Genomic DNA, 26,781 nt, shown 5'->3' with positions numbered 1-26,781 from the left:
TAAATCTCCTCTTCTGAGGTATGGTAAGGCAAATAACTGAGATGTTCTTGGGGGAGCAGTTTGGGACAGTGACTATAATTCTATTAGTTTTTAAATCGTTATCAAAAAGGATAGCTTGGTCCACAAGTTAAAGTTCTAAATTGGGGCAAACCCAATTTTGATGGGATTGGATAGTAACTTTCAAAAGTTGACTGGAGGAGGCTGTTCACAGTTGAAGGGATGTTTGGCAAATGTGAGGCTTTCAAAAGCGAGTCAATAAGAGCTCAAAGAGCATGTTCCTGCCAGTGTTAAGTGCAATGCTGGCTGGAGTAGGAAACACTGGATGAATAGAGATATTGAAGCTTTGTTCAAGAAAAAGGAGGTAAATGTCAGGTCTGGACAGCTGGGATCAAATGAATCCCTTGAGGGGATTGTAGGGTGTAGGAGTACCCTTAAGAGGGAAACCAGGAGGACAAAAAGGTGGACATGAAATAGCTTTGGCAGATATGAGGCCATCTATGTGTGGAACTACAGGAGATGGGCAAGATTCTAAACAAATATTTCTCATCAGTATTTATTATCGAGAAAGACATGGAACTCAGGGAAATAAATACTGATGTCTTCAAAAGATTTCATTTTACCAAAGAGGAGGTGCTGGAGGTCTTAAAATGCATGAAGATAGATAAATCCCTGGGAACTAATAAAATGTAACCCTGAACATTATGGGAAGCTAGGGAAAAAAATTGCAGGGCATCTACCAGAGAAAGTTGTATCATCAACAGCCTTGGGTGAGATGCCAGAAGACTGGAGGGTGGCTAATTTAAAGAAGTCTACAAAGAACCTTTGACTGGTGAGTCTGACATCAATGGTGGATAAGTTGTTGGAGAGGATTCTGAGAGACAAGATCTGCATGCATCTGGTAAAGCAAGGACTGATTAGGAATACTCAGCATGGCTTTGTGCATGGAAACTTGTGTCTCTAAACTTGATTGGCTTTTTGAAGTAGTGCATAAGAAGCTAGATGGAGACAGAGTGGTAGATGTTGTCCATGTAGACTTCAACAAGGCCTTCCACAAGGTTCCACATGATGGACTGGTTAGTAAAGTTGGACTCATGGAGAGCTAGCCAACTAGATACAAAATTGGCTTGACAGTAGGAGACAGAGATTGGTGGTAGAGAGTTGTTGTTCATACTGAAGGCCCGTGACCAGCAATGTGCCACAAAGATCGGTGTTGGTTCCACTTTTGTTTGCCATTTACACAAATGATTTGGATGAGAACATAGGGGCCATGGTTAGAACGTTTTTGAATGACTCCAAAATTGGTTCTATAATGAACAGTGAAGAAGGTTATCTAAGAATACAACAGGATCTTAATCAGCTGGACCAGCGGGCCAAGGAACAGTATATAGAATTTAATTTAGATATATGTGAGGTGTTGCACTTTGGTAAGACAAACCAGGGCAAGACTTACACAGTTAACTCTGTTTCTCTTTCTACAGGTTCTACCAGACCCGCTGAGTTTCTACAGCATGTTCTGTTTTACTTCTGATCTGCAGTACTTTGCTTTTTTTAAAAGGATGTTTTGGGTGGCTCTCAACAGACATGGGAGTCCCATGAGAGTTCAGTTCAATCCCTGAGCCTCCTCTAAACCCTGGCGCACTCACTGTAGTGCAGCAAGGTAATGTTTGGTAAGTGGATTCTGATTGATCAGTGCATTACCAAGAAGAATGTATCAAGCAACAATGAAAGCAAAAAAATGTTTATTTAAATTCAAACCAGGCATGGCAACTCTGAATGCTCAACGAATAGCCAGAGGAGGAAAATGTTATATATTATTTTGATATCTCCTTTCCCAACTGTAGCAGACATCTTTTCAGGGTGTTACATATTTTAATATAAGTTAAAATGGTTGGGATTAATTGGGTTACTGGAATAGCCACTCTTAGTGAACAGGGTATCAAAATGCCACTTATAATTGATTCTGGGTAATCCAAGATGGAGGAGGGGAAAGATTTCTGGCTGTAACAGCTGTTCCTTTTTTGAGGTATTTTGGGTGTTGGAGGTGATTTCCTTAAAGTTCAGGGGCAGCAATTACTGTTTTATATGCTGTTGCATTGTTTTGGAACTTTGGAAATAACAGTCAAAATAACAGCAGTTTTAAAAGGGAGAAGAACAGACAAAGGAAGCACATGGTAAGGTCAGTGCACCACAGCGTAACTGCACAGTTACTGCCATTGCTATTTAAATTCATGTATCGCTGGACATCGGAGTGCGTCTGGGAAAATTACCACAGGATCTTGACCAGTTAGGCCAAGGGGCTGAGAAGTGGCAGATGGAGTTTAATTCAGATAAATGCGAGGTGGGAAAGCAAATCTTAGCAGGACTTGTACAGTTCATGATAAGTTTCTAGGGACTGTTGCTGAACAAAGAGATCTTGGAGTGCAGGTTCATAGCTCCTTGAAAGTGGAGTCACAGGTAGATAGGATAGTGAAGAAGGCGTTTGGTATGCTTTATTTTATTGGTCAGAGTATTGAATACAGGAGTTGGGAGGTCATGTTGCAGCTGTACAGGACATTGGTTAGGCCACTGTTGGAATATTGTGTGCAATTCTGGTCTCCTTCGTATCAGAAGGATGTTGTGAAACCTGAAAGGATTCAGAAAAGATTTCCAAGGATTTGCCAGGGTTGGATGATTTGAGCTATAGGGAGAGGCTGAACAGGCTGGGGCTATTTTCTATGGAGCGTCAGAGGCTGAGGGGTGACCTTATAGAGGTTTACGAAATTTTGAGGGGCATGGATAGGATAAATAGACCAAGTCTTTTCCCTGGGGTCAAGGAGTCCAGAACTAGAGGGCATAGGTTTAGGGTGAGAGGGGAAAGATATAAAAGATACCTACAGGGCAACATTTTCACACAGAGGGTGGTATATGTATGGAATGAACTGCCAGAGGAACTGGTGGAGGCTGGTACAATTTCAACATTTAAAAGGCATTTGGGAGATCCAAGATGGCAGCGACCCAGCAAGTCTGAGTCTCCACCCAAAACTCAGGGAAAGTGGGCTACCTGCCTCCACTGCACCTTCCAAACCATTCAAAATAACTGTTACCTAATTCATTTGGTCATTCTGCATCAAATTTGAGTAGTTTTGTACAGTACTAAAATAATTAAAGGAAAGAATGCCCGCAGCTCGCAGGAGGCAGGAACCCCTCCCCCAACTCCTCCAGCAGCAGCAGAGACGTCCGCGGCCGCCCCGGGGGACTTAACTACGGTGGCGAGCCTGTTCTCTGTAATTAACAAACTGCAGGAGAAGATCGACACTTTCATAGAGGAATCCAGATCCAGGTGGGAATCGCTTTCGGTTGTACTGCAAAAGCACGACCGAGATATTGAAAAGCTCGAACTTCGCATGGGAGGGGCGGAGCTAAAGGCCACGACCTCGGAAGCTGCTGCAGAGTCGGCCGTGGGCCGGGTCTGGACTCTCGAACAACATGTCCGGGCCTTAGAATTGAGGTCGCCGAACAAATATTCGTTTGCTGGGCTTTCCCGAATGGAGCAGTGGCACCCTCAGATATTGAAGCTGGAGTCTGGCTCAGGCCAGGTGCGGGTAGAGTGGGCCCACTGGGTTGCTATACGCAGGCCCGGGTCGGACCAGCGCCTCTGCCCAGTCCTGTTCTGGCTTCAGTGTTACAGAGAGATGTAAATGCTCCTGGAAGCCTCCAGAACCCTCGGGAAGGATCCCCAACTATAACACATAAGGGATCTAGGATTTTGCTGTTCCAGGATTTCTCCCCAGCTTTGTTCCGCAAGAGGAGGGCATTTGATGAAACAAAGAAGGGTCTAAGGGACTTAAACGTCCAGTATTCCTTGCGATACCCAGCGATGCTGTGTTTTAGCCATGAAGGATCCGTCTATAACTTTGGATCGCCGGAGAAGGCCAAAGAATTTTTGGACTCTCTTTAATACACTGTAAGAATTAATCCGTGTGGTTAATGATGCTGTTTTGCCCCCCTCCCCCGGTCTACCCTTTTCTTTCTTCTTATTTCCTTTTACTGTTTAATATCGTCTCCGGGGGGTAGGGAGGGGGGCTTATTTGTTCGCCAATATGCGATTTTCTTTTTATTTATGTAGGCCGGGTGGTTTAGTTAATTCGTGTGGGGGAGGGTGTTTGTTTTGTCCTATCTCATTTCTTTCTTAGAGCGAGGTTTTCTTTTTCTGTTATCATACTTAATTATTACCTGCTGAGATTGTAACTTTATAGTTTTATATGCTTATACTTGGCATTATCTTTACTAAATGTATCCAGGTGTTGGTGTGGGTGGGGGTGGGGAGCTCACTTTCAACTTTCGCTTTATAGAACACTGGAATTTCTTTATTTTACTATGTGGTGCCTGGATTGAGGGTGGGGCGTTGGTTGGGAGAGGATACGATGGGTTTTCTGATAGGAAATGAGCCCCCTGGGAGCAAGGGGGAAAATCTCCTTTTAAATGTGTTTTATATTTTTCTTATTTCGAATTAGTTTTTCACTATATTGGCGTGAGTGCATTAAAGAATTTCTATTTTTTGTGAATTTTCTACGGTCTACGTTCGGGGTATTTTGGATGGGGTTTTTCCTCCCGGGGGGGGGGGGGGTCTCGGACTTGCTTGGACGATCATGGTTAGTCATTCGATTAAGTGGTGCCCCTGGAATGTCAAGAGGAGTAATTCACCAATCAAAAGGAAGAAAATACTATCAAACCTCAAAAAAAAACGTTGATATAACTCTCTTACAGGAGACACATTTACTGGATAAGGAGCACTTGAAGTTACAACAGGGAGGATTCGATCAGGCCTTTTTTTTCATCTTTTAGTTCAAAAAGTAGGGGAGTAGTCATTCTCATTTGGAAGAACCATCCTTTCAAAATCTTAAGTCAGATAAAGGATGAATCTGGACAGTATGTACTGATCAAAGCCCTTATAAATGGAGAGGATTATGGGATTTTGAATCTTTATTGTCCTCTGGCACACTCTTTCAAATTTATAACAGAAGCATTCTCCAGACTGATGGCTTTTCAGGGCTTGTTACACAATTATAGGAGAAGATTTCAATTGTATTATGGATCCGGAGGTAGACAGGATACCCAAGAATAAGGAGCTAGGATTAGTAGATGTGTGGAGGTGCCTTCATCCGCAAGGCAGAGATTTTTCTTTTTATTGTAATCCACGTAAGTGTCACACTAGAATTGATATGTTTTTTACTCCCTCTACCTTTCTGAATTCCATACTATCTGGCAAAATAGGTAATATAATAATCTCTGATCATGCTGTTGTGTACATGGAAACCAAGACTAGGGACAATGAAACGACCCCCCGACATTGGCGTATGGATTCTTTCTTAATGAAGGATAGTAAATTCGAAAATATTTTTCTCAAGAATTCAAAACCGTTTTGGAAATTAACTCAGGTACAGCCAGTAACCTGTTGGTGATGTGGGAGACTATGCACGGGGTCTGATTATTTCATACTCAGCAACCCAAAAAAAACAAAAGGGAGAACAACAGCGTCTACTCGAGGCTCGCTTGAAGGCAGCTGAGATAGCTTATGTTGATAGGCCCTCTGTTGCTAAATTACAAAGGATTACAGCCCTGAATACTGCACTTACCCAAATGGCAAAGAGGGAAATATTATTTGCAAAGCAAAGATTATATGAATATGGCGTTAAGCCTGGTAGATACCTAGCATATCTTGCAAGGCAAAAAAAAGGCCCCTCAAGCTATCACATCCATTAGGGAAATGATCTGACTCTGATCATAAAACGATCAATACAATCTTCAGGGAGTTTTACTCTGATTTGTATAATTCGCAGGACTGTGAAGACAGAGCTAAGAAGATGGACTCCTTTTTTAAAAGCCTGACCTTTCCGGACTTAACCCTGGAACAGGTGTCGATTTTGAATGCTCCCCTGACAACCTAGGAAGTACTTGACGCAATCAGGCAGCTTCAGAGCAGTAAAGCACCTGGCCCAGATGGATTCCAGGTTGAATTCTACAAAGAGTTTACAGGAGTACTAGCTGGTCCACTTATAGACATGTACAATTATATTGAGAGAGGCGAATATCTCTCTCATTCTCAAAAAAGGAAAGGCCCCAGAAGATTGTGTATCATACAGACCAATATCTTTGTTAGTTGTAGATTTTAAAATTCTTTTTAAAACATTAGCATCGAGGTTGGAGAGGGTGTTACCACACATCATAAAAGAGGACCAGACGGGGTTTATCAAGGGCCGTTGATCATCTAATAATATTAGAAGGGTTTTGAATGTGATTCAAGTCTGTCAGCAGGAAAGAATACCAGAATAGTAGTCTCGTTGGATGTGGAGAAGGCATCTGACCGGGTTGAATGGTCATACCTGTTTTACACACTGGAAAAGTTCGGTGTCGGAAAGGTATTCGCTAAATGGGTCTCAATATTGTATAATGACCCCAAAGCACCCATAACTGCCAATGGTTTAGGCTTGGATAGCTTCAGTGTGGGTAGGGGTTGCCGTCAGGGTTGTCCCCTCTCACTACTGTTATTCCCGCTAATAATTGAGCCACTAGCAGAAGCTATACGGGCTGATTTTAATATAATGGCTCCGAGGGTTGGTAAGGGTAAACATAAAATTACCCTTTATGCAGATGATGTTCTCTCTCCTTTTTCTTAGTAATCCTTTGATGTCCCTGCCCCGCCTGATCCAAGTAATTAATTTATTTTGTGCATTTTCAGGTTACAAAGTGAATTTCACAAAATCGGAGGCCATGCCTACGGGCAGTCTCACTAGTAGGTCCCACTTATCGGACAGATCTCGCTTTCCCCTTCGGTGGTCCCTGGAGGGTTTTTTATATTTAGGTATTTTCATCACCCCAATATTTGGCCAGTTGTATAAAGCCAATTTTGTACATCTATTGGAGAGGATAGGGCAGGACCTTCAACGATGGGGGAATCTTCCAATATCTTGGTTAGGCAGAATAGCTCTAATTAAAATGAGTATCTTGCCTCATCTCCTATACCCGATGAGAATGCCCCCAGTGATGCTACCGAGGCCTGCATTGCGCAAACTATGTGGTTGGCTTGGCTCTTTCATCTGGAATCATAGACGGCTCCTTATTAAGCTAAGGAAGCTGCAGGAAGCAAGCAAGGGGAGGGCTGGATTTTCCAGACTTTAGGAAGTATCAGCTGAGTTCTCTATTAAGCTACATAGCTGGTTGGGTCTCGTGCAATCAATCTGGATGGACATTGAGGCCTCTCAAGCAAAGTGTCCCCTTACTAATCTCCTATTTTTAGATAAAACGAAAGTCATTATAGACTATTGAAAAACCTTATTGTATTAAACATAATTAAAGCCTGGAGGATAATGCGGCAAAATGAGGGCAATTCACAAAAAACCTCCCCTTTTACTCCTATAATGGGAGGATGTGGTTTTCAACAGACGCCACATTTAAATCCTGGAGGTCCAGGGATATTTCTTGCTTGGGGTATCTGTTCGATGGGGAGGTTATGATGTCTTTTGAACAGCTACACCAGAAATTTGGACTACCTAATGGAGACCTCTTTTAGTACTGCCAAATTCGAGATTACATACAGAAGACTACGTTATTAGATTGCTCTTATAAATAGGGAACAAAGAGTGTTGTGGCCAATGGGTTTGCCCTCGGTCAGCACTCTCTATCATTCACTACATAACGAAGTATCGGAAGACATGGAAAGATTGTTTAAAACACGGAATCAGGAATTGGGGTTGGAAATCTCTTCAGAAATATGGGACAACATTTGGGAAAATGCCAGAAAGATCTCTATCTGTAATAGAATCCAAGCTACTCAATTAAAGACACTCCATAGGACTCATATAGCACCGGAATGATTGGCAAAATTTAGGACAGGAGCATCTCCAATGTGTCCTAAATGTGAAAGAGGTCGGCACTCTCACACACTGCTTACGGACATGTCACAAGATCTGCAAAAACTGGATCAGAGTAGCAAATGCTCTGACAGAAATCTTGGGAGCAGAAATTAGAGTGGATCCAGTATTTCTTCTCCTGGGCTTTCCAAACCTGCCCTCGCTGGATATGCACGTGAGGAAATTATTCTCCATTCTCTACTTTTGTGCAAGGAAAAATATCTTCGTAAACTGGGTAGCTGAGGGTCCTCCAGGACTTTTGAATTGGTATAGGTTGGTCATGGAATGTATTCCCCTTGACTTCCTTACAAATACGGTGCACCAAAAACCTGAATTATTTTATAAGATATGGCAGCTCTTTCTGAACTATATAGATACAGATATTTCAGCCATTTTGTCAAGGGCTTTTATCTTGTGGTAACGGGAATTGAACCCGTGATTCTGGCGCTGTGAGGCTGCAGTGCTAACCACTGCCCATGGTGATTGTGTCAAGCTTATGGAATACCTATTCATTTGTCTTAATGTTTTTAAATATCAAATACACTGAATTATAATGACAGCCAGATGGGAGAGGAGATGGATCTGAATATCTGCATTCATTGATGAATAATTTGAAGACGGTTGTGCCGAGGACTGGACTTTGAGGAACCCTGGAGAGATGCCCTTCAACAACCGCAACAATTTTTTGTGTCAGGGATGACTCCAACAGTGGAGAGTTTGCCCCCAATTCCCATTGACTCTGGTTTTGCTAGGGCCCCTTGATGCCACACTTAATCAGTGCAGCCTTGGTGTCAAGGGCTGTCACTCTTCCCTCACCCTCAGAACTCAGCTCTTGTCAATGCTTGAACCAAGGGTGTAACGAGGTCAGAAGCTGAGTGGCCCTGGCAGAGCCCAAACTGAACATCTCTGAGCAAGTTATTGCTGAGTGAGTGCTGCTTGATAGCACTGTTGATGACATCTTCCACCACTTTACTGATGATCTAGAGTAGATTACTGGGGTGATAATTGGTTGGATTGATTTGTCTTGTTTTTTGTGTACAGGACATATCTGTGCATCTTTCCACATTGTCATGTGAATGCCAGTATTGTAGCTGAAGTGGAACAAGTTGCCTTGGGGTGCGGTACATTCTAGAGTATAAGATTTCAGCACTATTGCTAGAATGTTGTCAGAGCCCATAACCTTTGCAGTATCCACTGCCTCCAAGCATTTCTTGATATCACGTAAATCAAGACTGGGATCTGTGATGCTGGGGATCTTTGGAGGAGGCCAAGATGGATCATCCACCTGGCACTTCTGGCTGAAGATTGTTGCGAATGCTTCAAACTCATCTTTTGCACTGACATGCTGGGCTCCCCCATTATTGAGGATTTGGCTGTTTGTTGCACCCACCCTTCCAGTGAGTAGTATAATTGGTGACTAGCAGCAAGTTTCCTTGCCCATGTTTGTCATAATGCCATGAGGCTTCATGGGGTCCAGCAGATGGAGTTTAATTTAGATAAATGTGAGATGCTGCATTTTGGAAAGGCAAATCAGAACAGGACTTATACATTTAATGGTAAGGTCCTGGGGAGTGTTGCTGAACGGAGAGACCTTGGAGTGCAGGTTCATTGTTCCTTGAAAGTAGAGTCACAGGTAGATAAGCAAATGAAGGCATTTGGTATGCTTTCCTTTTTTGAACAGGAAAGGAGTTGAGAGGGCATGTTGCAGTTGTACAGGACATTAGTTGGCCACTTTTAGAATATTGCGTGCAATTCCGGTCTCCTTCCTATCAGAACGATGTTGTGAAACTTGAAGGGGTTCAGAAAAAATTTACAAGAATGTTGCCAGGATTGGAGGATTTGAGCTACAGGGAGAGCTGAATAGGCTGGGCCTATTTTCTCAGTAATATCGGAGGCTGAGGGGTGACCTTAGAGGTTTATAAAATCATGAGGGGCATGGGTCGGATAAACAGACAAGGCCTTTCCCCTTGGGATGGGGAGTCCAGAACTAGAGGGCATAGGTTCAGGGTGAGAGGGGAATGATACAAAAGGGACTTAAGGGGAAAGTTGTTCACGCAGTGGGTGGTGTGTGTATGGAGTGAGCTGCCAGAGGAAGTGGTGGAGGCTGGTACAATTACAACATTTAAAAGGCATCTGGATGGGTATATAAATAGGAAGGGTTAAGATGGATATAGGCCAAGTGCTGGCAAATGGGACTAGATTAGGTTAGTATATCTAATTGGTGTGGACGAGTTGGACCGAAGGGTCCGTTTCCGTGCTGTACATCTCTATGACTCTGACTCTTGCAGCAGTTCCCTCTTTACTGTCTACCAGGTCAGGACGGATGGTGATGGTGTTGTCTGGGATGTTTTGTGCATCATATGATTCTGTGAGTATGACCATGTCAGGCTGATTGACACCCTTGCCATTCAAAAAAATCTCTCTCAGCCTTGAAAATACATTCAATTTTCAAGTCTCCATTGCTCACAGAGGGAGAGAATTCTAAACTTTAACAACTCTCTAAGAGAAATTCGTCCTAATACACTACTCACTTGCTATATCTGCATGCTGATTTTTTGTGATTAGCATACAAGACAACCCAGATCTCTCTATGACGCAGGACTCCATAGTCTCTATAAATAATGTTCTTCTTTACTGTTCTTCCAAGCAAAATAGGCCATCTTTCACTTTCCCACATTACACTTCAGCTTGCATACTCACTTAACCTATTTTTGTTCCTTTGCAGACTCTGTGACCCTCCTAACGTTCAGATCTTTTTTCGCATTATCAGAAACTATGGGTACGATAAAGTTGGTTCTTTCATTCAAATTATTAACATAGATTGAACAGTTGAGGTCCCAGCGCTACAAGAATTCAAATCAATCTGTCAAATATGACTCCCTTTCATAAAGCTGTATTGACTGTTTCTAATTTTTGAAATGTTCTGCTGCTACAATTTACTTTGGAATTCTAGTATGTCTCAATGACAGACATTGGGCTAAATGACCTCTCATAGAGACGATAGATTTGCAATTGTCTAATCTGTGAGGACCATTTCAGAGAATTTTGGAAGATTACTAATGCATCCACCACATCAGCAGTCACTTCTTTTAAGAGCCTAAAATGTAGGTCGTCAGATCCAAGGGAGGTGGCAGCTTAATATCCAACAGTTAACCCATTACTTTTTATCTGATGATAATGAATGATTTAATTTCCCTCTAAATCTTCACTACTCTTGAATAGCATTTTGTGTTTTTACTGTGAAGATGAAATCAAAATACTTGTTCAAATCCTCTTCTATTTCCTCATTTCCCATTAATGCCCACAAAACGAAAGACAAATGAGTAAAGTAACTGATGCTCATTGTTCCCTAATGAAAACCTAACAACATGATCTTCCTGTCTGAGCCCAAAGCACAAGGTTTCTGTGTGGAACTAAGGCACATTGTGTTTTTCTGGAGCTAAAACATGTACCAAATTTTAGAAATCATCTCATAAAGCCTTCATAATTATGACAAGCGGCAAAAATATGCAAACATGAATATTTGTTTTGTCAATTATAACACTTTGATTTGTATAAAACAGATGCAGAATACTTTCTTTAATGACATGATGTAATACAAGAACTTATGAGAATAATAAGTCATTGGAATCTTTACTTCAGTTGGTCAATAGGTTGCGAATCACCTTGTAGATTTAGATTATGATGAATACAGGGAGTAGGAAAATGCACAGTACTATCCTATTGACACAAGCACAATCTTGCACAAGTGTTTCTTTAAATTCTAAACATTTAGTAAAATCCAGAAATTGAATGCTTGATGAATAGAATAATCACTTCTACCTAACAACATAATAGAAGACAAGAGAATACTAAGCTGGGAAAGTGCTGGAGAAAGCAGAATTCTTTCAATCAGTTTGTTGATGATTAAATTATCCCATTAAAGTAACTTGAGTGTCCATTAACATGCATTTAATTTTGAAAACCAAACCGTGTAGCAGAAGAAAATTTATTTTTAGAACTGCTTTTGTGACTCTCTGACTATTCATCTGGAAGGTAAAACTCGGAAAGTAAAAAATTGTCATAACAAAGAAGCTAAACATTTAACATTGATTGTTAGCAATTTCATCCATCCCAGTATATTAACAAGGTGTAAATTCAAGCCAAGCTGAATATATTGTCTGTTTATACAAATGTTGGAGGAATAAGAGTTATTTTCATCATTCATATTGATGATAAAAGGGATTTGCATCACTGTTTCAAAAGTGAGAATTCTTGTTAAAATGGTGCAGACCACACCTAGAATACTCTGAACAGTTTTGATACCCTTATCTAAGGAAATATACCATGGTATTGGAGGCAGTGCAGACATTCACTAAATTTATTGCAGGTTTGGAGGGGTCACAGTTTGAGTACATTGAGTCTGTACTTATTGGGGATTAGAAGAAGGAGTGAAGCCTTATTTAAACAAAGTTCTTTAGCAGACTTGACACGGGAAATGTAAAAACGTTGTTTTCCCTTGTGGGAGATTCTGGGAACAGGGCATCATCTCAGACTATGGGACATACATTTAAGACAGGGATGAGGAGGAATTTGTTTTGTCAAAGGGGAGTGAATTTGTGGAATTGTTTATCACAGGCTGGATCATTAAGAGTGTTGAAGGCTGGGAAAGACAAATTTTAGTCAATAAGGGAGACAATGATTTTACGAAAAAAGCAGGCAAATGGAGTTAAGGATTATCCGTTTAGTCATGATCGCAGTAAGTATTAAAGCAGCCATGATGGACCAAATGGCTGCTTCGAACCTAAATCGTATTGTCTGACGACCAGATGTTGAGGGTCTACACCATCCTGTTCTTCCACGGGAGATTGTATTTCTCTCTTTATATTCTGAAGGGTTTCCCTGTATAGAAATTTCACAGATTAAATCCCAAATATTAATATACAATAAACATGTCTATGTAAATAAACTGTACAAAGGAATCTATTTGCAATATATCGCGACAATAAGATGTAACGTAATATCCAGCATCATATTTTCTAAATTTATGGGGTGACATTCTCTTTTCCTTACCAGGCCTCCTCTGATATTGCATAGTGTGTTGGGACTGCATGAAAACCATTGAACATGGTTGAGGTGCTGATGGTGTATGCTCCATTGTTTTTAAAGAGCAACCAGTCTCCAATCTCCAGTTCAGGCAGCTTCCAAGTATCGGAAATATGATCCCATGCATCACAGGTGGGTCCCCAAATCCTGGTGTTATACAGCTTTTGGTCCAGGGAGTGTTTCTGTGAGAAATAAATACCAGGTCAACTTTCTTAAAAATGTAATCTGTGGGGAAGTGAATGGAAGAAAAATATGGAGAGATGTAAAATGTAAGGCTGATTTACTACCACCCATTTTGCATCAGCACGCAAAGACAAGATCCTGTATGTGTTGGTCATTGCTATTTCCTTTCTCATTGCTATAAATTTATGGGTTCTCATTCCTTTGTTAATCACTGTTGAGCATGTTTAAGTTACAAAGCTAAATACAGATGGCGAAGGCTGTTTCCCAGCTGAGCTCAACTTTGCATTAGGCCCCACGTCACTTTAGAGCATTCTCCTAGCTCCTGAATACTCCACAGGTTTTTTTTAATGTCCCAAGTATCTGTTCATTGTTCAGATTATCATGAATTATTTTCACATATAGATAGGTGGTTAGGAAGGCATTTAGCATGCTTGCTTTCATTGCTGGGACCTTTAAGTATAGAAGGTGGGACCTTACGTGTCAGTTGCACAGGATGTTGGTGGTTGGTGAGGTCTTTTCTGGAGTACTGTGTCCAGTCTGGTCACCCTGTTATAGGAAGGATATTATTAAGCTGTAGAGAGTTCAGAAGACATTTACCAGGATGCTGCTGAGAATGGAGGGCTTGAGTTATATGGTTAGGCTGGGATTTCTTTCACTGGAGCATAGGGAGTTGAATTATGTGAGAAAGGTTTATAAAATAATCAGGGGTACAGATAAGGTGAATGGCAGGTTTATTTTCTATTTGAAGGGGGATTTCAAGACGATGGGGATTATTTTTAAGGTGAGAGAAGAAAGATTTTAAAAAGACATGAGAGGCAATTCTTTTCCACAGAAAATGGAGCATGTGTGGAATGAACTTCCAGAGGAGGTGGTATATGCAGGTATAATACAGCGTTTAGAAGTCTTTCAGGTAAGAACATGAATAAGAAATGTTTGGAGGGATATGGGCCAAGCACAGACCGGTGGGAGTAGTTTAGTTTGGGAATATAGTGAGCATGAACTAGTTGGACTGAAAGGTCTGCTTCCCTGCTGTATGATTCTGTGACTCTATCATTGCATACTAGGTTCTTGCCCGTAAGTATTTTGTGCTGAAAATGTGTTGCTGGAAAAGCGCAGCAGGTCAGGCAGCATCCAAGGAACAGGAGAATCGACGTTTCGGGCATAAGCCCTTCTTCAGGAATGAGGAAAGTGTGTCCAGCAGGCTAAAATAAAAGGTAGGGAGGAGGGACTTGGGGGAGGGGCGTTGGAATTGCGATAGGTGGAGGGAGGTCAAGGTGACGGTGATAGGCTGGAGTGGGGTGGGGGTGGAGAGGTCAAGAAGAAGATTGCAGGTTAGGAAGGTGGTGCTGAGTTCGAGGGATTTGACTGAGACAAGGTGGGGGGAGGGGAAATGAGGAAACTGGAGAAATGGAGAAGTCCAAGGACCTGCATGTCCTTGGTGGAGTGGTGATGGAGGAGTCCAAGGACCTGCATGTCCTTGGTTGCAGGTCCTTGGACTCCTCCATCGCCAGACCATGGCAACACGACGGTTGGAGGAAGAGCGCCTCATCTTCTGCCTGGGAACCCTCCAACCACCGTGGGTGGCACGGTGGCACAGTGGTTAGCACTGCTGCCTCATAGCGCCAGAGACCCGGGTTCAATTCCCGACTCAGGCGACTGACTGTGTGGAGTTTGCACATTCTCCCCGTGTCTGTGTGGGTTTCCTCCGGGTGCTCCGGTTTCCTCCCACAGTCACAAAGATGTGCGGGTCAGGTGAATTGGCCATGCTAAATTGCCCGTAGTGTTAGGTTAAAAGGGGTAAATGTAGGGGTATGGGTGGGTTACGCTTCGGCGGGTCGGTGTGGACTTGTTGGGCCGAAGGACCTGTTTCCACACTGTAAGTAATCTAAATCTAAATCTAAACCACAAGGGATGAACTCACATTTCTCCAGTTTCCTCATTTCCCCTCCCCCGACCTTGTCTCAGTCAAATCCCTTGAACTCAGCACTGCCTTCCTAACCTGCAATCTTCTTCTTGACCTCTCCACCCCCACCCCACTCCAGCCTATCCCCGTCACCTTGACCTCCCTCCACCTATCACAATTCCAACGCCCCTCCCCCAAGTCCCTCCTCCCTACCTTTTATCTTAGCCTGCTGGACACACTTTCCTCATTCCTGAAGAATGGCTTATGCCCAAAACGTCGATTCTCCTGTTCCTTGGATGCTGCCTGACCTGCTGCGCTTTTCCAGCAACACATTTTCAGCTCTGATCTCCAGCATCTGCAGTCCTCACTTTCTCCTCATAAGTATTTTGTGCGCAGGTTCCTTTGTCCATTGTTGTTGAATGCGATACGCTCAAGAGGCAGGAGTAGGCCATTCTGCCCATTGAGTCCACTGCATCATTCAGCATGTTTCTGGCTGATCTGATGATCCTCAGCTCTACTTTCCTACCTTATGCCCGTAACTCTTGATTTCCTTTCTGATCAAAAATCTGTCTGGATCAGACTTGAATATATACTTAACAATCTAATCTTGACCTGCGTGGTAAAACTTTCCATAGATACACCATCCTCTGACAGAAAAAAAATTCTTCCTCATTTTTGTCTGAAATGAGGATTCCTTATTCTGAGATTTCACCTTCTGGTCCTCGACTCTTCCACAAGGAGAAAGAACCTCTTCATGTTTACCCTGCCAATCTGATATGCTCCGATAAGGTCTCCCCTTATTCATCAAAATTGCCAAGTGTGGGTGTCAAAAATGATGTATTGGCAAAATAGCCCTCACCCTGACGCATTGCCCTCCATGCCTTGACATTATTGATGACTATTGGGCTATGGCAATATTCCTTAACTATTCTCATTTTATCTAAGAACAGCAGGTTAATAAGGGGGTATCTTGCCTGAGATGCTTCGATGTCCAGCCAAAGTGAGTGAGGGTCCCCCTATGTCCAATCATTCAAGTAAGATAGCAATGAGCTTAATGGATATTGATATTTGAGAGGCCCCCTCCTCCCAATCTGTAAAGTAACTACAATTTAGTCAATTTAATTAGGGGCCGCTTGCGATAGCAGATAAAATAATTAAAACAGCTGTTCCGTCTTTGAAATATTTGCTTAGTAAAAAGCAGAGGAAGCATTCACATAGGAAACAACAGGCGGGGCAGAATGTTCATTTTAATGATGGCTATCCGACCTATCCAAGAGATTGGAAGTACCTCCCATTTATGAAGGTCCTGCTTGATTTTGTCGAATAAATGTGCAAAATTGGCTTTAAGTAGCCGATCAAAAACGGAAGTAATAAATATACATATATAGAGAAAGCCCTCCTGCGACCCTCTAAAGGGGAACCAAGATCCGCCTTCAGGACCAGGCACTCTCGGGAGACCACCCATGGGCATGGCCTCTGACTTTGCAAAATTGATCTTACAACCCGAGAAGCCACCAAATAAATTGATGCATTGTATCATGTGTGGCACTAAGACTGTGGGTTTGACATGAAGACAAGAACATCATCCATATACAGTGTGATCTTATGTGACTTCATCCCCACTTCTGGAGTGGTTATATTGGGATCCCTGCATATTGCCTCTGCCAGCGATTCAATCACCAATGTGAAAAACAATAGTGACAAGGGACAGCCCTGTCAACTGCCCTTACAAATATTAAAATTGCTTGACCGTACACCATTGGTGAGGACTGCGACAAGAGGATCACGATACAAAACCTCTAACTACCTAATGAAGGTCTCTCCCAGGCCAAACTACTTCAAAAATGTATGAAAAAGATATGGCCACTTGACCCTGTCAAATGCCTTTTCAGCATCTAAGGAGATCACCAATCCCTGTACTGATTGCTGTTGACATATGTGAATCATTTTAAGTAATCTCCTGACATTATCAATTGATGTGCGATCCTTTATGAACCCTGTCTGGGTCCTCCTTAATGATGGTGGGCAGTACAGTTTCTAACCTTAAGGCCAGAGTCTTGGATAGAATTTTGAAGTCAACATTCAGGAGTGAAATGGGTCTTTAGGAAGCACAGTCCTTCAAGGCCTTCCCTTGTTTAAGAATGAGAGAGATGTTCGCCACTCTTAGAAATGGTGGGAGGAGGCCACGACTATGTGAGTCGTTAAACATGCTAAACATCGACCCTGACAATATACTTATAAATTCCTTATAGAACCTATTGGGGAGACCGCCAGGACCCGGCATCTTCCCATTCTGGAGCTGCCTCACAGCCTCCTGCACCTCTTCCTCTGACAATGGGGCATTGAGAAGAGACTCTTGTTCAGGGCTCACTCCCGGAACGTCTAAATTCTTGAAAAAAGACTGCATCCTAACATGCCCACTCTCTCAACTTTCAGATTGGTATAAGTAAGAGTAAGCATTCCAGAATGCTGGATTAATCCTTTTAGAATCGTAAGTCAAATTTTCAGTGTTGTCTCTGATTGATTGAGGTAATGGCTTGAGGGAGCCATTTTGTTAGGTACTTGCCCGACTTACCCCCATGCTCAAACAGCCTTTGACTTGCAAATGAAAGCTCCTGCTTGACTGTCTGTGAGAAAATGGAGTTCAGTGTAGCCTGAAGTGCCGTGATTCTCTGTGGTTTAACCACCGGAGCGCCTGTCAAAGTATGCCTTTTCAGCTACTTTCAGACACGTCTCGAGCAAGCGTTGCTGCTTGCCCATCTGTCGCATCTTACTAGCTGAATAGGAAATAACCACCCACCTAGCAATGGCATTAGCTGGTTCCCAAAGAATGGTTGGGCTACTAGCTGAGCCTGAATGAATATCTAAAAAAGTCCTGAACACAGTAGAAAATAATTCAATAAACTTGCTATCCTTGAGGATGAAGGGGTCCAGTTGCCAGTGCCTCAAGCCTACCACCATATCTTTACTTCTATCCACTAAATACACTGGGGCGTGATTGGAAATAGTGATATTGCCAATTGTACATGACGCCACCAAGTCCAGATGTGCTGTGAGGCTCAGACAAAGATCAATCCTGGTATGGCATTTATGTGGGTTCGAAAGGAACGTAAAATCCCTGCCAGTACGGTGAAGGGGTATACAAATATCTACCAACCCAAATTCAGCACATGAATCCCTTAACTTTTTAGATCGCAAAGAAGATACTGGTGGGCCTTTGGGCAATCGGTCTACCATAAGTTCTATGAAACAATTGAAGCCCCCTCCTATGATGATATGTTGAGATGCAAGGTTAACTAGTCTAGAAAGTGTGTCTGTCAAGAATTTAAGGGGATGTGCCGGGGAACAATAAACATTTAAGATCCTGTATTCTTCCCCATGTGTCAAAATTTTAAGGATTACAAATCTCCCATGTGTGCCTTTAGTGTACTCTAATAACTTAAATGGGAGTTTCATACTAACTAAAATGGCCACCTGTCTACTCGTATTGAAAGATGAGAAATAAACCCGGTCATACCCATTTTGTTGCAGCTTCAAATGTTCTGTATCGTCCAAGTGTGCTTCTTGTAATAAGGCAACATCCACCTTCTCCCTTTTAAGGCTGAAAAGTACCTTCTTCTACTTGACAGGGAAATGACTCTACTTAACATTCCAGGTGTACCACTTAAACACATCTTTGGCAATAACCTTCCAATGCACCATCTCGACTTCAGAGAGGAAGAACCCGAACAGCAGTTTGCTGAGCTTTAATGCAAAAGAATCCACAGAACCCAAAAACTACACAGACTAAAATAATCAACAAAACTTACAAAAATTACGTACAGCAAAAACAGAAAAACAAAATATTGCCAAAGACACTGATTGGAGGAATTTACCCCCCATTTAAAGGGGGTATTTACATCTCCTACAATCCTACTAACCATCCCAACTGCCCTCTCAACTTCTACCAGTTAGGGTCACGCCACATATACCAACCACCCAGTAGAGACAAAAAAAACACCCAAGAGCAAGGTTAGTACTATAAATAAGTAAACTAAAAATAAATATGTCACCAATCCCTTAACATAACCTAGAAATTAAAGATAAATACTCTATCTGTCCCGGACATCATTTCACGCAACTTATTACCAGAAAGGAGACTCCACCAACTCCTTGTTTAAAAAAAGCAAACCCGAACAGCCCTGTCCTCTACGCCTTTCAGCTGTTTGACTTAAGTTAATGTGTCCACAAAGTTCTTCGCTTTCTCTAGTGAGTTGAAGAAATGTATGGATCCATTATGATTGATCCGAGGCACTGCTGAATATCTTAAGGAATGCTGGATGCCAAGCTCTCTCAATCTCCTCTTGATGCCAACCGAGGACTTCCTTTTCCAGACCACTGATGCTGAGAGGTCCTGAAAAAACATGACCCTGGAGCCGCCACGTACCAATGCCCTCTGATCCCTCCCCTGTTTGTCTTTATCATGATGGTACCTTACCAGGACAGAGTGTGGGCACTGATCCGCACCTGGTTTTCGTGCTGCGATCTGGTGGGCTCTCTCAATTGTTATCCTTCCCTTTTCACCCTCCAACCCAAGGAATTCCAGGAACCACTTCTTGAAGAGCTCCGCCGGCTGCTCACATTCCGTACCCTCTGGTATGCCAAAAATGCGCAGGTTCTTTCTTCTGCCTCTGTTTTTGAGATCGTCTACCAGATCCAACAGACCATGGACCTGTGTTTCCAGGGCTTCAATCCAGCAGGGGTACAGTCCCCTGCAGCCTGACGTTCAAATTCATCGCTCCTTTTTCCCAAGTCTTGCAGCATAGCAGATACAGGAGCCAGCTTCTCCTCAATTTTTTCCTGGATCTGCTTCCCCAGGACCTCGAGATTTAGCTAGCTTCTCAACCAGGGTCTAGTGAGTAAGCAAGCCCGCTACTTCAGAGGGCTGGACCATGGCCCCGGCCCAAGGCAAGCTTCTTCCTTTCTTTGGCAATTTCCAGCTGCAAGAGCATAGGTAAGTAGATTTTTTTCAGGTTTCTAGCTCCTTTACTGTGATTTTACTCACAGTTAAGTGTTTGGGATGGATTCTGGCTCTGTCATGTCGATGTTGCAGCGCGGAGCCCAGCAAACGTGATCCTAACAGGATGCTATCATCTTAGATCCCCATGGTCACATTATTTACTCCTTCTGTGACATATGTGTCAGCTGATAAAGCTTTCCTTCCTTCTTATGAAGAAATATTCCCTACTTCAAATATTCCCTAATGTCAAAGTGCACTTTCTGGCAACCAATTAATTAAGCAATTTCAATTAATCTTCAATAGTTTTAGGGTTAGGGCTAACCTCTACCATTACTCCCATTATCACAGCTTTTAAATTGCTCTCTGAAAAATATTCCAAAATATCAGGGAAGCTTCTACAATACAAAATTTTTGTTTGTTATTTCTATGGTCCTATATGTGATCCAGCACAACCTCAGAGGTCTATTTCTGTATTGGACCAGCTCATCTTCACCATCCATATCCTTGTTCTCTTGACTATTTCAACACTGTCCTAGCTGGTTACTTCTATACTCTGTAAATGTGAGCTATTTCAACACTCAGCCTCCTGTTCACCCTTCACCATTGGGCCTACATTGTACCGAGGACAGGAATGTATTGATTTTAAAATCTTCATCATTGTTTTCAAATTCTTTGGCCCCATTCCTCCTCATTTCTGTAACCATCCAGCTTTGCATCCCTCACTGATCCTCTGATTCTGGCTTCCTTTTTTATGTTTTTTTTCTTACATAAGTCTGATTTTAATTCTTCCAATATTCTCAGCTGGAACTTCAGCTGCCTCGGACTTAAGCTTTCAAAGTCCCTCAAAAAACAGTGCAAATTTCCCAATTTCCCTATTTTAATCTCTTTTAAGAAGCTTCTAATAACCTAAGTCTTTGAACATGTTTTTGTTCACTTCTTGTTGGTGCTAAATTAGTAGAAATAATTGATCTTTAGTAGGCTGCAACAATTTACAACAATACAACATTATCCTTATATTATACAATACTTATATTATAAAAGTAATTTCTAAAACTCTTACTTCATAGAGGGTTGGCTTCAATAGTTCACGATATTTTGCAAAGTTATTGAAAGAACCATATAGTCCATCATTTAAATAATACATCATGGTCTTCTCATTCCCGGCCTCCTCATCTAAGGAAAAAAGACTTATTGTAAGGCTCACAAATAGATTTCTAAATTGCCATTGTGATGGTCAAAAAGTTGTTCTTCTTTGTTGACATTTGTGCTACCTTGTCTCCCACAATCAGGAAAGATGATTGGTAGAACAGGTGCCTGATTTTTATTTTAGTTTCTAATGTTTTCTATTTTTGGAAGGAATTTGCTGCTTTGAGTGCAGCCAGGATGCAGCATTACTTCTTAGTTGTCATTGTTTACATGGGCTGCATGTGTCCAAATTATTGGATTGTGAACAAGAAAGATTTAGTGATAGTAACAAATAAGTGGAAAAGTACTCTATTGGTTCATTTTGATGTTGCACTTAACAAACAGTGCATACTCTTACCCTCAGCTGACACGTCTTTTCATGCAAATTACAACAGGCTACATTCATCTACTATGTAGAGTTTGATAGGGTAGGAGAAACAATTTTCATTGTTAGTTTGACAAAAGAATTGGATAAATACTTGTAAAGAAAAGAATTGTAGGGTTATGAAGAAAAAGAACAGTGGGGAATGAAACTAATTAAAATGCCAGCACAGACACAATGGACTGAATGGCCTCCTTCTTTGCTATATAATTTTATGCTGGATGCATCAGATGCTCGTCTGATCCTGTCTGTTTCAGAAAACACATATAAAATAAGTTACTGAACAACAATGAAGGACCAATTTTATAATCAGATTGCTATCCCTTGCTACTGATTTCCACTATGACGAGGCACTGCATTTCTGACCAAGATTTCTGAATCCAGCCTCTTCAGAAATGTGGAGCAGACCAAACATCAGCATCCTCCTTCGTCAAGGAAACCAAGCCCTGCTCCCTTATGGCACTAGATGGCATAGTCTGGTATTGGTTCAATCACCAGCATATTCGAATACTTTGGAATATTTCAGCAGCTTTCCAGTGTGTTAGTGAATGAATGTGAATTGGTGAGTTGGCATGATGGTGTAATGGCAGTTTGGCAGCTGGTGAAGTGTTTGGCGGTATTGGGTAGAGTGGGAGGGAGTGAGGTTGAGCTAAGGAAGATGGGATGATACATATGGTCAACATGAGGATTTGGAGGAGAGCATATAGGATTGGAACGTCAAGACAACAGGGGTTTGAGGAAGTTGGAGGGTCAGAGGGAGCAGGTGGACGGTCAGAGGTCAAGGTTCAGCGAACGGGTGTTGGGTTCAGGAATGCAGCTTATCATAAATATGATTCTTTTCATCTTATACTGATGTCCATCCAATTCTTTATTCATGCAAAAGCGACTGTGACAGTGGCGGCCGAGGTGGCTGGTGAGCTCTGAGCGGGTCTGTAGCAGCAGTGTCAAGGAAGGATCTGGCAGAGGAGCAAGCACAGAGCCCAACATCAGCTGCATTAATTGAGGCAACATCAGCCCAGTGGCAAAAGATGATGCCTGTGGAGCAGTGCACTGGCGTCACTGGCAAAGCAGTGGCAGAAGGATTATGGACTCCCTTTAAGTATATCATTTTTTTTTGTTATTCTTAAACTATTTTAAATGGCACTGGATTATGGTGACAATGGAAACTTTTCACTTGAATTTTACAGTGAAAAATATAGTAAAATAATGAGACAATAAAATCCATCTGTTTATCCCGTTTATTATGAGCAAGAACAGCTAATCCATGGATTCCTTTGTATTCACCTCGTTAGGTGCTTCCATTAAAAAACAGAATCTTCCTTTTACAAAGCTATGTTGATGCTTCATGTTGATCATGTTATGAGTTTCTATCAGTTGCTATAATCTCCTTAATAATGGAATTCAGCAATTCCCCAAGGGATGTTAGGCAATGGCTACCTACTTTCTTGAACAGAGATGTTACATGAAATATGTCCCAATCTGGTAGCATCCTTCCAGAACCTAAGGAATTTTGATTAAACCTAAGATTAAAATCCATACATTCACTACCTCAGCTGAGATTTTACAGTCGTCCTAGAAAGCAGGGCACCCATTCCTGGGGACTTTTCAGTCGTCATGTTGTTTTCTGACCATCTGTTCTCTCTTCTAGGTTGCTCCCTCCCGTTCAAGCTTCATTTTCAAGTATCTTTGAGAAGTCTTCTTCAGTGAAGACAACTACATAATTACAGCTCCACCATTTCCCTACTTCCCATTATCAATTGATGTGCTGAATTCCAGAAGTGAGGCAAGGCTGACAACCCTTGACATCAAGACTACATTTGACTGAGTGTGGCATGAGGGGGCCCGAGCAAAACTGTAATCAATGGGAATCTGGGAGGGAGCGAGATTTATTGCTCTAGTTGCTCTTGAGAAGGTGGTGGTAGACTATCTTCTTGAACTACTGCAGTCCATGTGTCAAGATATACCAACAATGCTATTAGAGAGGGTGTTCCAGGATTCTGATCCAGCAACATTGAAGGAATTGTGATATATTGCCAAGGTTAATGGTGAGTGCCTTAGAGAAGAATTTGCAGGTGGTGTTCCTATGTATTTGGTACCTCTTCCTTCTAGATGGAAGTGGTTTTGGGTTTTGAAAGTGCTGACTACGGAGCTTTAGTGAATCTCTGCAGTGCATCTTGTAGATGGTGCATACTGTGCCGCTGAGCATCAGTGGTGGAGAAAGTGGATCTTTGTGGATGTGATGCCAATCAAGCGGGATGTTTTGTCCTGAATAGTGTCATGCTTCTTCAGTGTTGTTTGCGCTGCACTCATGGAAGAAAGTGGGGTGAGTTCCATTGTACTCTTGTGGATGGTGGAGAAGCCTTGCGGAGTCAGGAGATGAGTTATTTGTATATAGGAATCCTAACCCTTGATCTGCTCTTTTCCCGATTGTATTTAGTTTACTTTGTGGTGAAAGGTCAGTGGACTCAAATTGTTAACTGTGATTTCTCCCACTGATGCTACCAGACCTACTGGGTGTTTCCAGCAATTTCTGTGTTTGTTTCTAAATATCAGGTAAGTTAGATCTCACCCAAACCCCTCCAACTCCGAGATGGAGACATTTGCACAGATCCTGGCACTGTGGCTCAGTGGTTAGCACTGCTGCCTCAGAGTGCCAGGGACCTGGTTTTGATTCCAGCCTCAGCAGTTTGTGCATACACCACATATTCTCCCCGTGTCTGCGTGGGATTCTTCTCAATCCTCAATCCAAAAATGTGCAGGTTAGGTGAATTGGTCATGCTAAATTGTCCATGGTGTTCAGGGATGTGTAGGTTAGGTGCATTAGTCAGAGATAAATATAGTATAATAGGGGAGGGTAATAGGTCTCAGTGGGTTACTCTTTGGAGGGTTGGTGTGAACTTGTTCGGCCAAAGGGCCTGTTCCAACACTAGGGATTCAATGATTCTATGATCCTAAAATTTTTATCTTTTGATGAAGATGAAAATTACCATTGGAGCTGGCTTGAGAATTTTCAATTGTTTTTCTAGCGATGATATTCACAACCAGTGTGAAAGATGAGGTCACATAATACCGGCCTGGTTCAGCGATTATCTGTACTTCAGTTTTGTCAGGAAAATAAATGTCCAATGCAGGATTGATCTCGGCTGCTACCTAAAACAAGGAAAATAATGAGAGATTATGGTCAGATATTCACATTTTTGGATCATTGGAATCTCTTTTGGGGTAGAAGTGACCTGTACAAGAAGGGCGGATTGCACCTAAATTGGAAGGGGATTAATATACTGTCAGGGAAATTTGCTAGAACTGCTTGGGAGGATTTAAACTAGTAAAGTAGGGGGGTGGGACCCAGGGAGATAGTGAGGATAGAGATCGATCTGAGACGGGTACAGCTGAGAACAGAAGTGAGTCGGGCAGGCAGGGACAAGGTAGGACTAATAAATTAAACTGCATTTATTTCAATGCAAGGGGCCTAACAGGGAAGGCAGATGAACTCAGGGCATGGTTAGGAACATGGGACTCGGATATCATAGCAATTACGGAAACGGCTTAGGGATAGGCAGGACTGGCAGCTGAATGTTCCAAGATACAAATGCTACAGGAAGGATAGAAAGGGAGGCAAAAGAGGAGGGAGAGTGGCATTTTTGATAAGGGATAGCATTACAGCTGTGCTAAGGCAGGATATTCCCGGAAATACATCCAGGGAAGTTATTTGGGTGGAACTTAGAAATAAGAAAGGGATGATCACTTTATTGGGATTGTACTATAGACCCCCTAATAGTCAGAGGGAAATTGAGAAACAAACTTGTAAGGAGATCTCAGCTATTTGTAAGAATAATAAGGTAGTTATGGTCGGGGATTTTAACTTTCCAAACATCAACTGGGACTGCCATAGTGTTAAAGCTTTAGATGGAGAGGAATTTCTTAAGTGTGTACAAGACAATTTTCTGATTCAGTATGTGGATGTACATACTAGAGAAGGTGCAAAACTTGACTGACTCTTGGGAAATAAGGCAGAGCAGGTGACTGAGGTGTCAGTGGGGGAGCACTTTGGGGCCAGTGACCATAATTCTATTTGTCTTAAAATAGTGATGGAAAAGGATAGACCAGATCTAAAAGTTGAAGTTCTAAATTGGAGAAAGGCCAATTTTGATGTTATTAGGCAAGAGCTTTCGAAAGCTGATTGGAGGTAGATGTTCGCAGGTAAAGAGACAGCTGGAAAATGGGAAGCCTTCAGAAATGAGATAAAGAGAATCCAGAGAAAGTATATTCCTGTCAGGGTGAAAGGGAAGGCTGGTAGGTATAGGGAATGCTGGATGACTAAAGAAATTGAGGGTTTGGTTAAGAAAAAGAAGGAAGCATATGTCAAGTACAGATAAGATAGATTGAGTGAATCCTTAGAAGAGTATAAAGAAAGTAGGAGTATACTTAAGAGGGAAATCAGGAGGGCAAAAAGGGGACATGAGATAGCTTTGGCAAATAGAATTAAGGAGAATCCAAAGGGATTTTACAAATATATTAAGGACAAAAGGGTAACTAGGGAGATCAGCAAAGCGGCCTTTGTGTGGAGCCACAGAAAATGGGGGCGATACTAAATGAATATTTTGCATCAGTATTTACTGTGGAAAAGGATATGGAAGATATAGACTGTAGGAAATAGATGGTGACATCTTGCAAAATGTCCAGATCGCAGAGGAGGAAGTGCTGGATGTCTTGAAACGGTTAAAGGTGGATAAATCCCCAGGACTTGATCAGGTGTACCCGAGAACTATTTGGGAAACGAGAGAAGTGATTGCTGGGCCTCTTGCTGAGATATTTGTATCATCGATAGTCACAGGTGAGGTACCGGAGGACTGGAGGTTGGCAAACGTCCACTGTTTACAATGGGTGGTGAGGACAAGCCAGGGAACTATAGACCAGTGAGCCTGACCTCGGTGGTGGGCAAATTGTTGGAGGGAATCCTGAGGGACAGGACGTACATGTATTTGGAAAGGCAAGGACTGATTCGGGATAGTCAACATGGCTTTGTGCATGGGAAATCATGTCTCACAAACTTGATTCCGTTTTTGATGAAGTAACAAAGAAGATTGATGAGGGCAGAGCAGTAGATGTGATCTATGTGGACTTCAGTAAGGCATTCGACAAGGTTCCCCATGGG

General features: G+C 42.2%; 1 protein-coding gene across 1 annotated transcript in view; it reads right to left on the bottom strand.

Moving 5' to 3' along the window:
- Positions 1-11,444: 11,444 nt before the first annotated feature.
- The window catches only part of LOC122549714 (antizyme inhibitor 2-like), an 88,476-nt gene continuing 73,139 nt past the window's right edge, over positions 11,445-26,781 (bottom strand). Inside the window, exons 8-11 of the mRNA XM_087986999.1 lie at positions 24,614-24,776; positions 21,120-21,232; positions 12,942-13,156; positions 11,445-12,770 (exon numbers count right to left, since the gene is read on the bottom strand). Of these exons, the coding sequence (XP_087843125.1) occupies positions 12,635-12,770; positions 12,942-13,156; positions 21,120-21,232; positions 24,614-24,776 (627 nt within the window). The 3' untranslated portion in view covers positions 11,445-12,634. The remainder of the gene's footprint in view (positions 12,771-12,941; positions 13,157-21,119; positions 21,233-24,613; positions 24,777-26,781) is intronic.

This window comes from Chiloscyllium plagiosum, unplaced genomic scaffold, assembly GCF_037043375.1.
Source record: "Chiloscyllium plagiosum isolate Xiang-an unplaced genomic scaffold, Cpla_swu_hap1 HiC_scaffold_5, whole genome shotgun sequence".
Taxonomy (NCBI): Eukaryota; Metazoa; Chordata; class Chondrichthyes; order Orectolobiformes; family Hemiscylliidae; genus Chiloscyllium; species Chiloscyllium plagiosum.
Note: the sequence above shows the minus strand (reverse complement) of the source record. Positions and strands in the feature narration are given on the sequence as shown.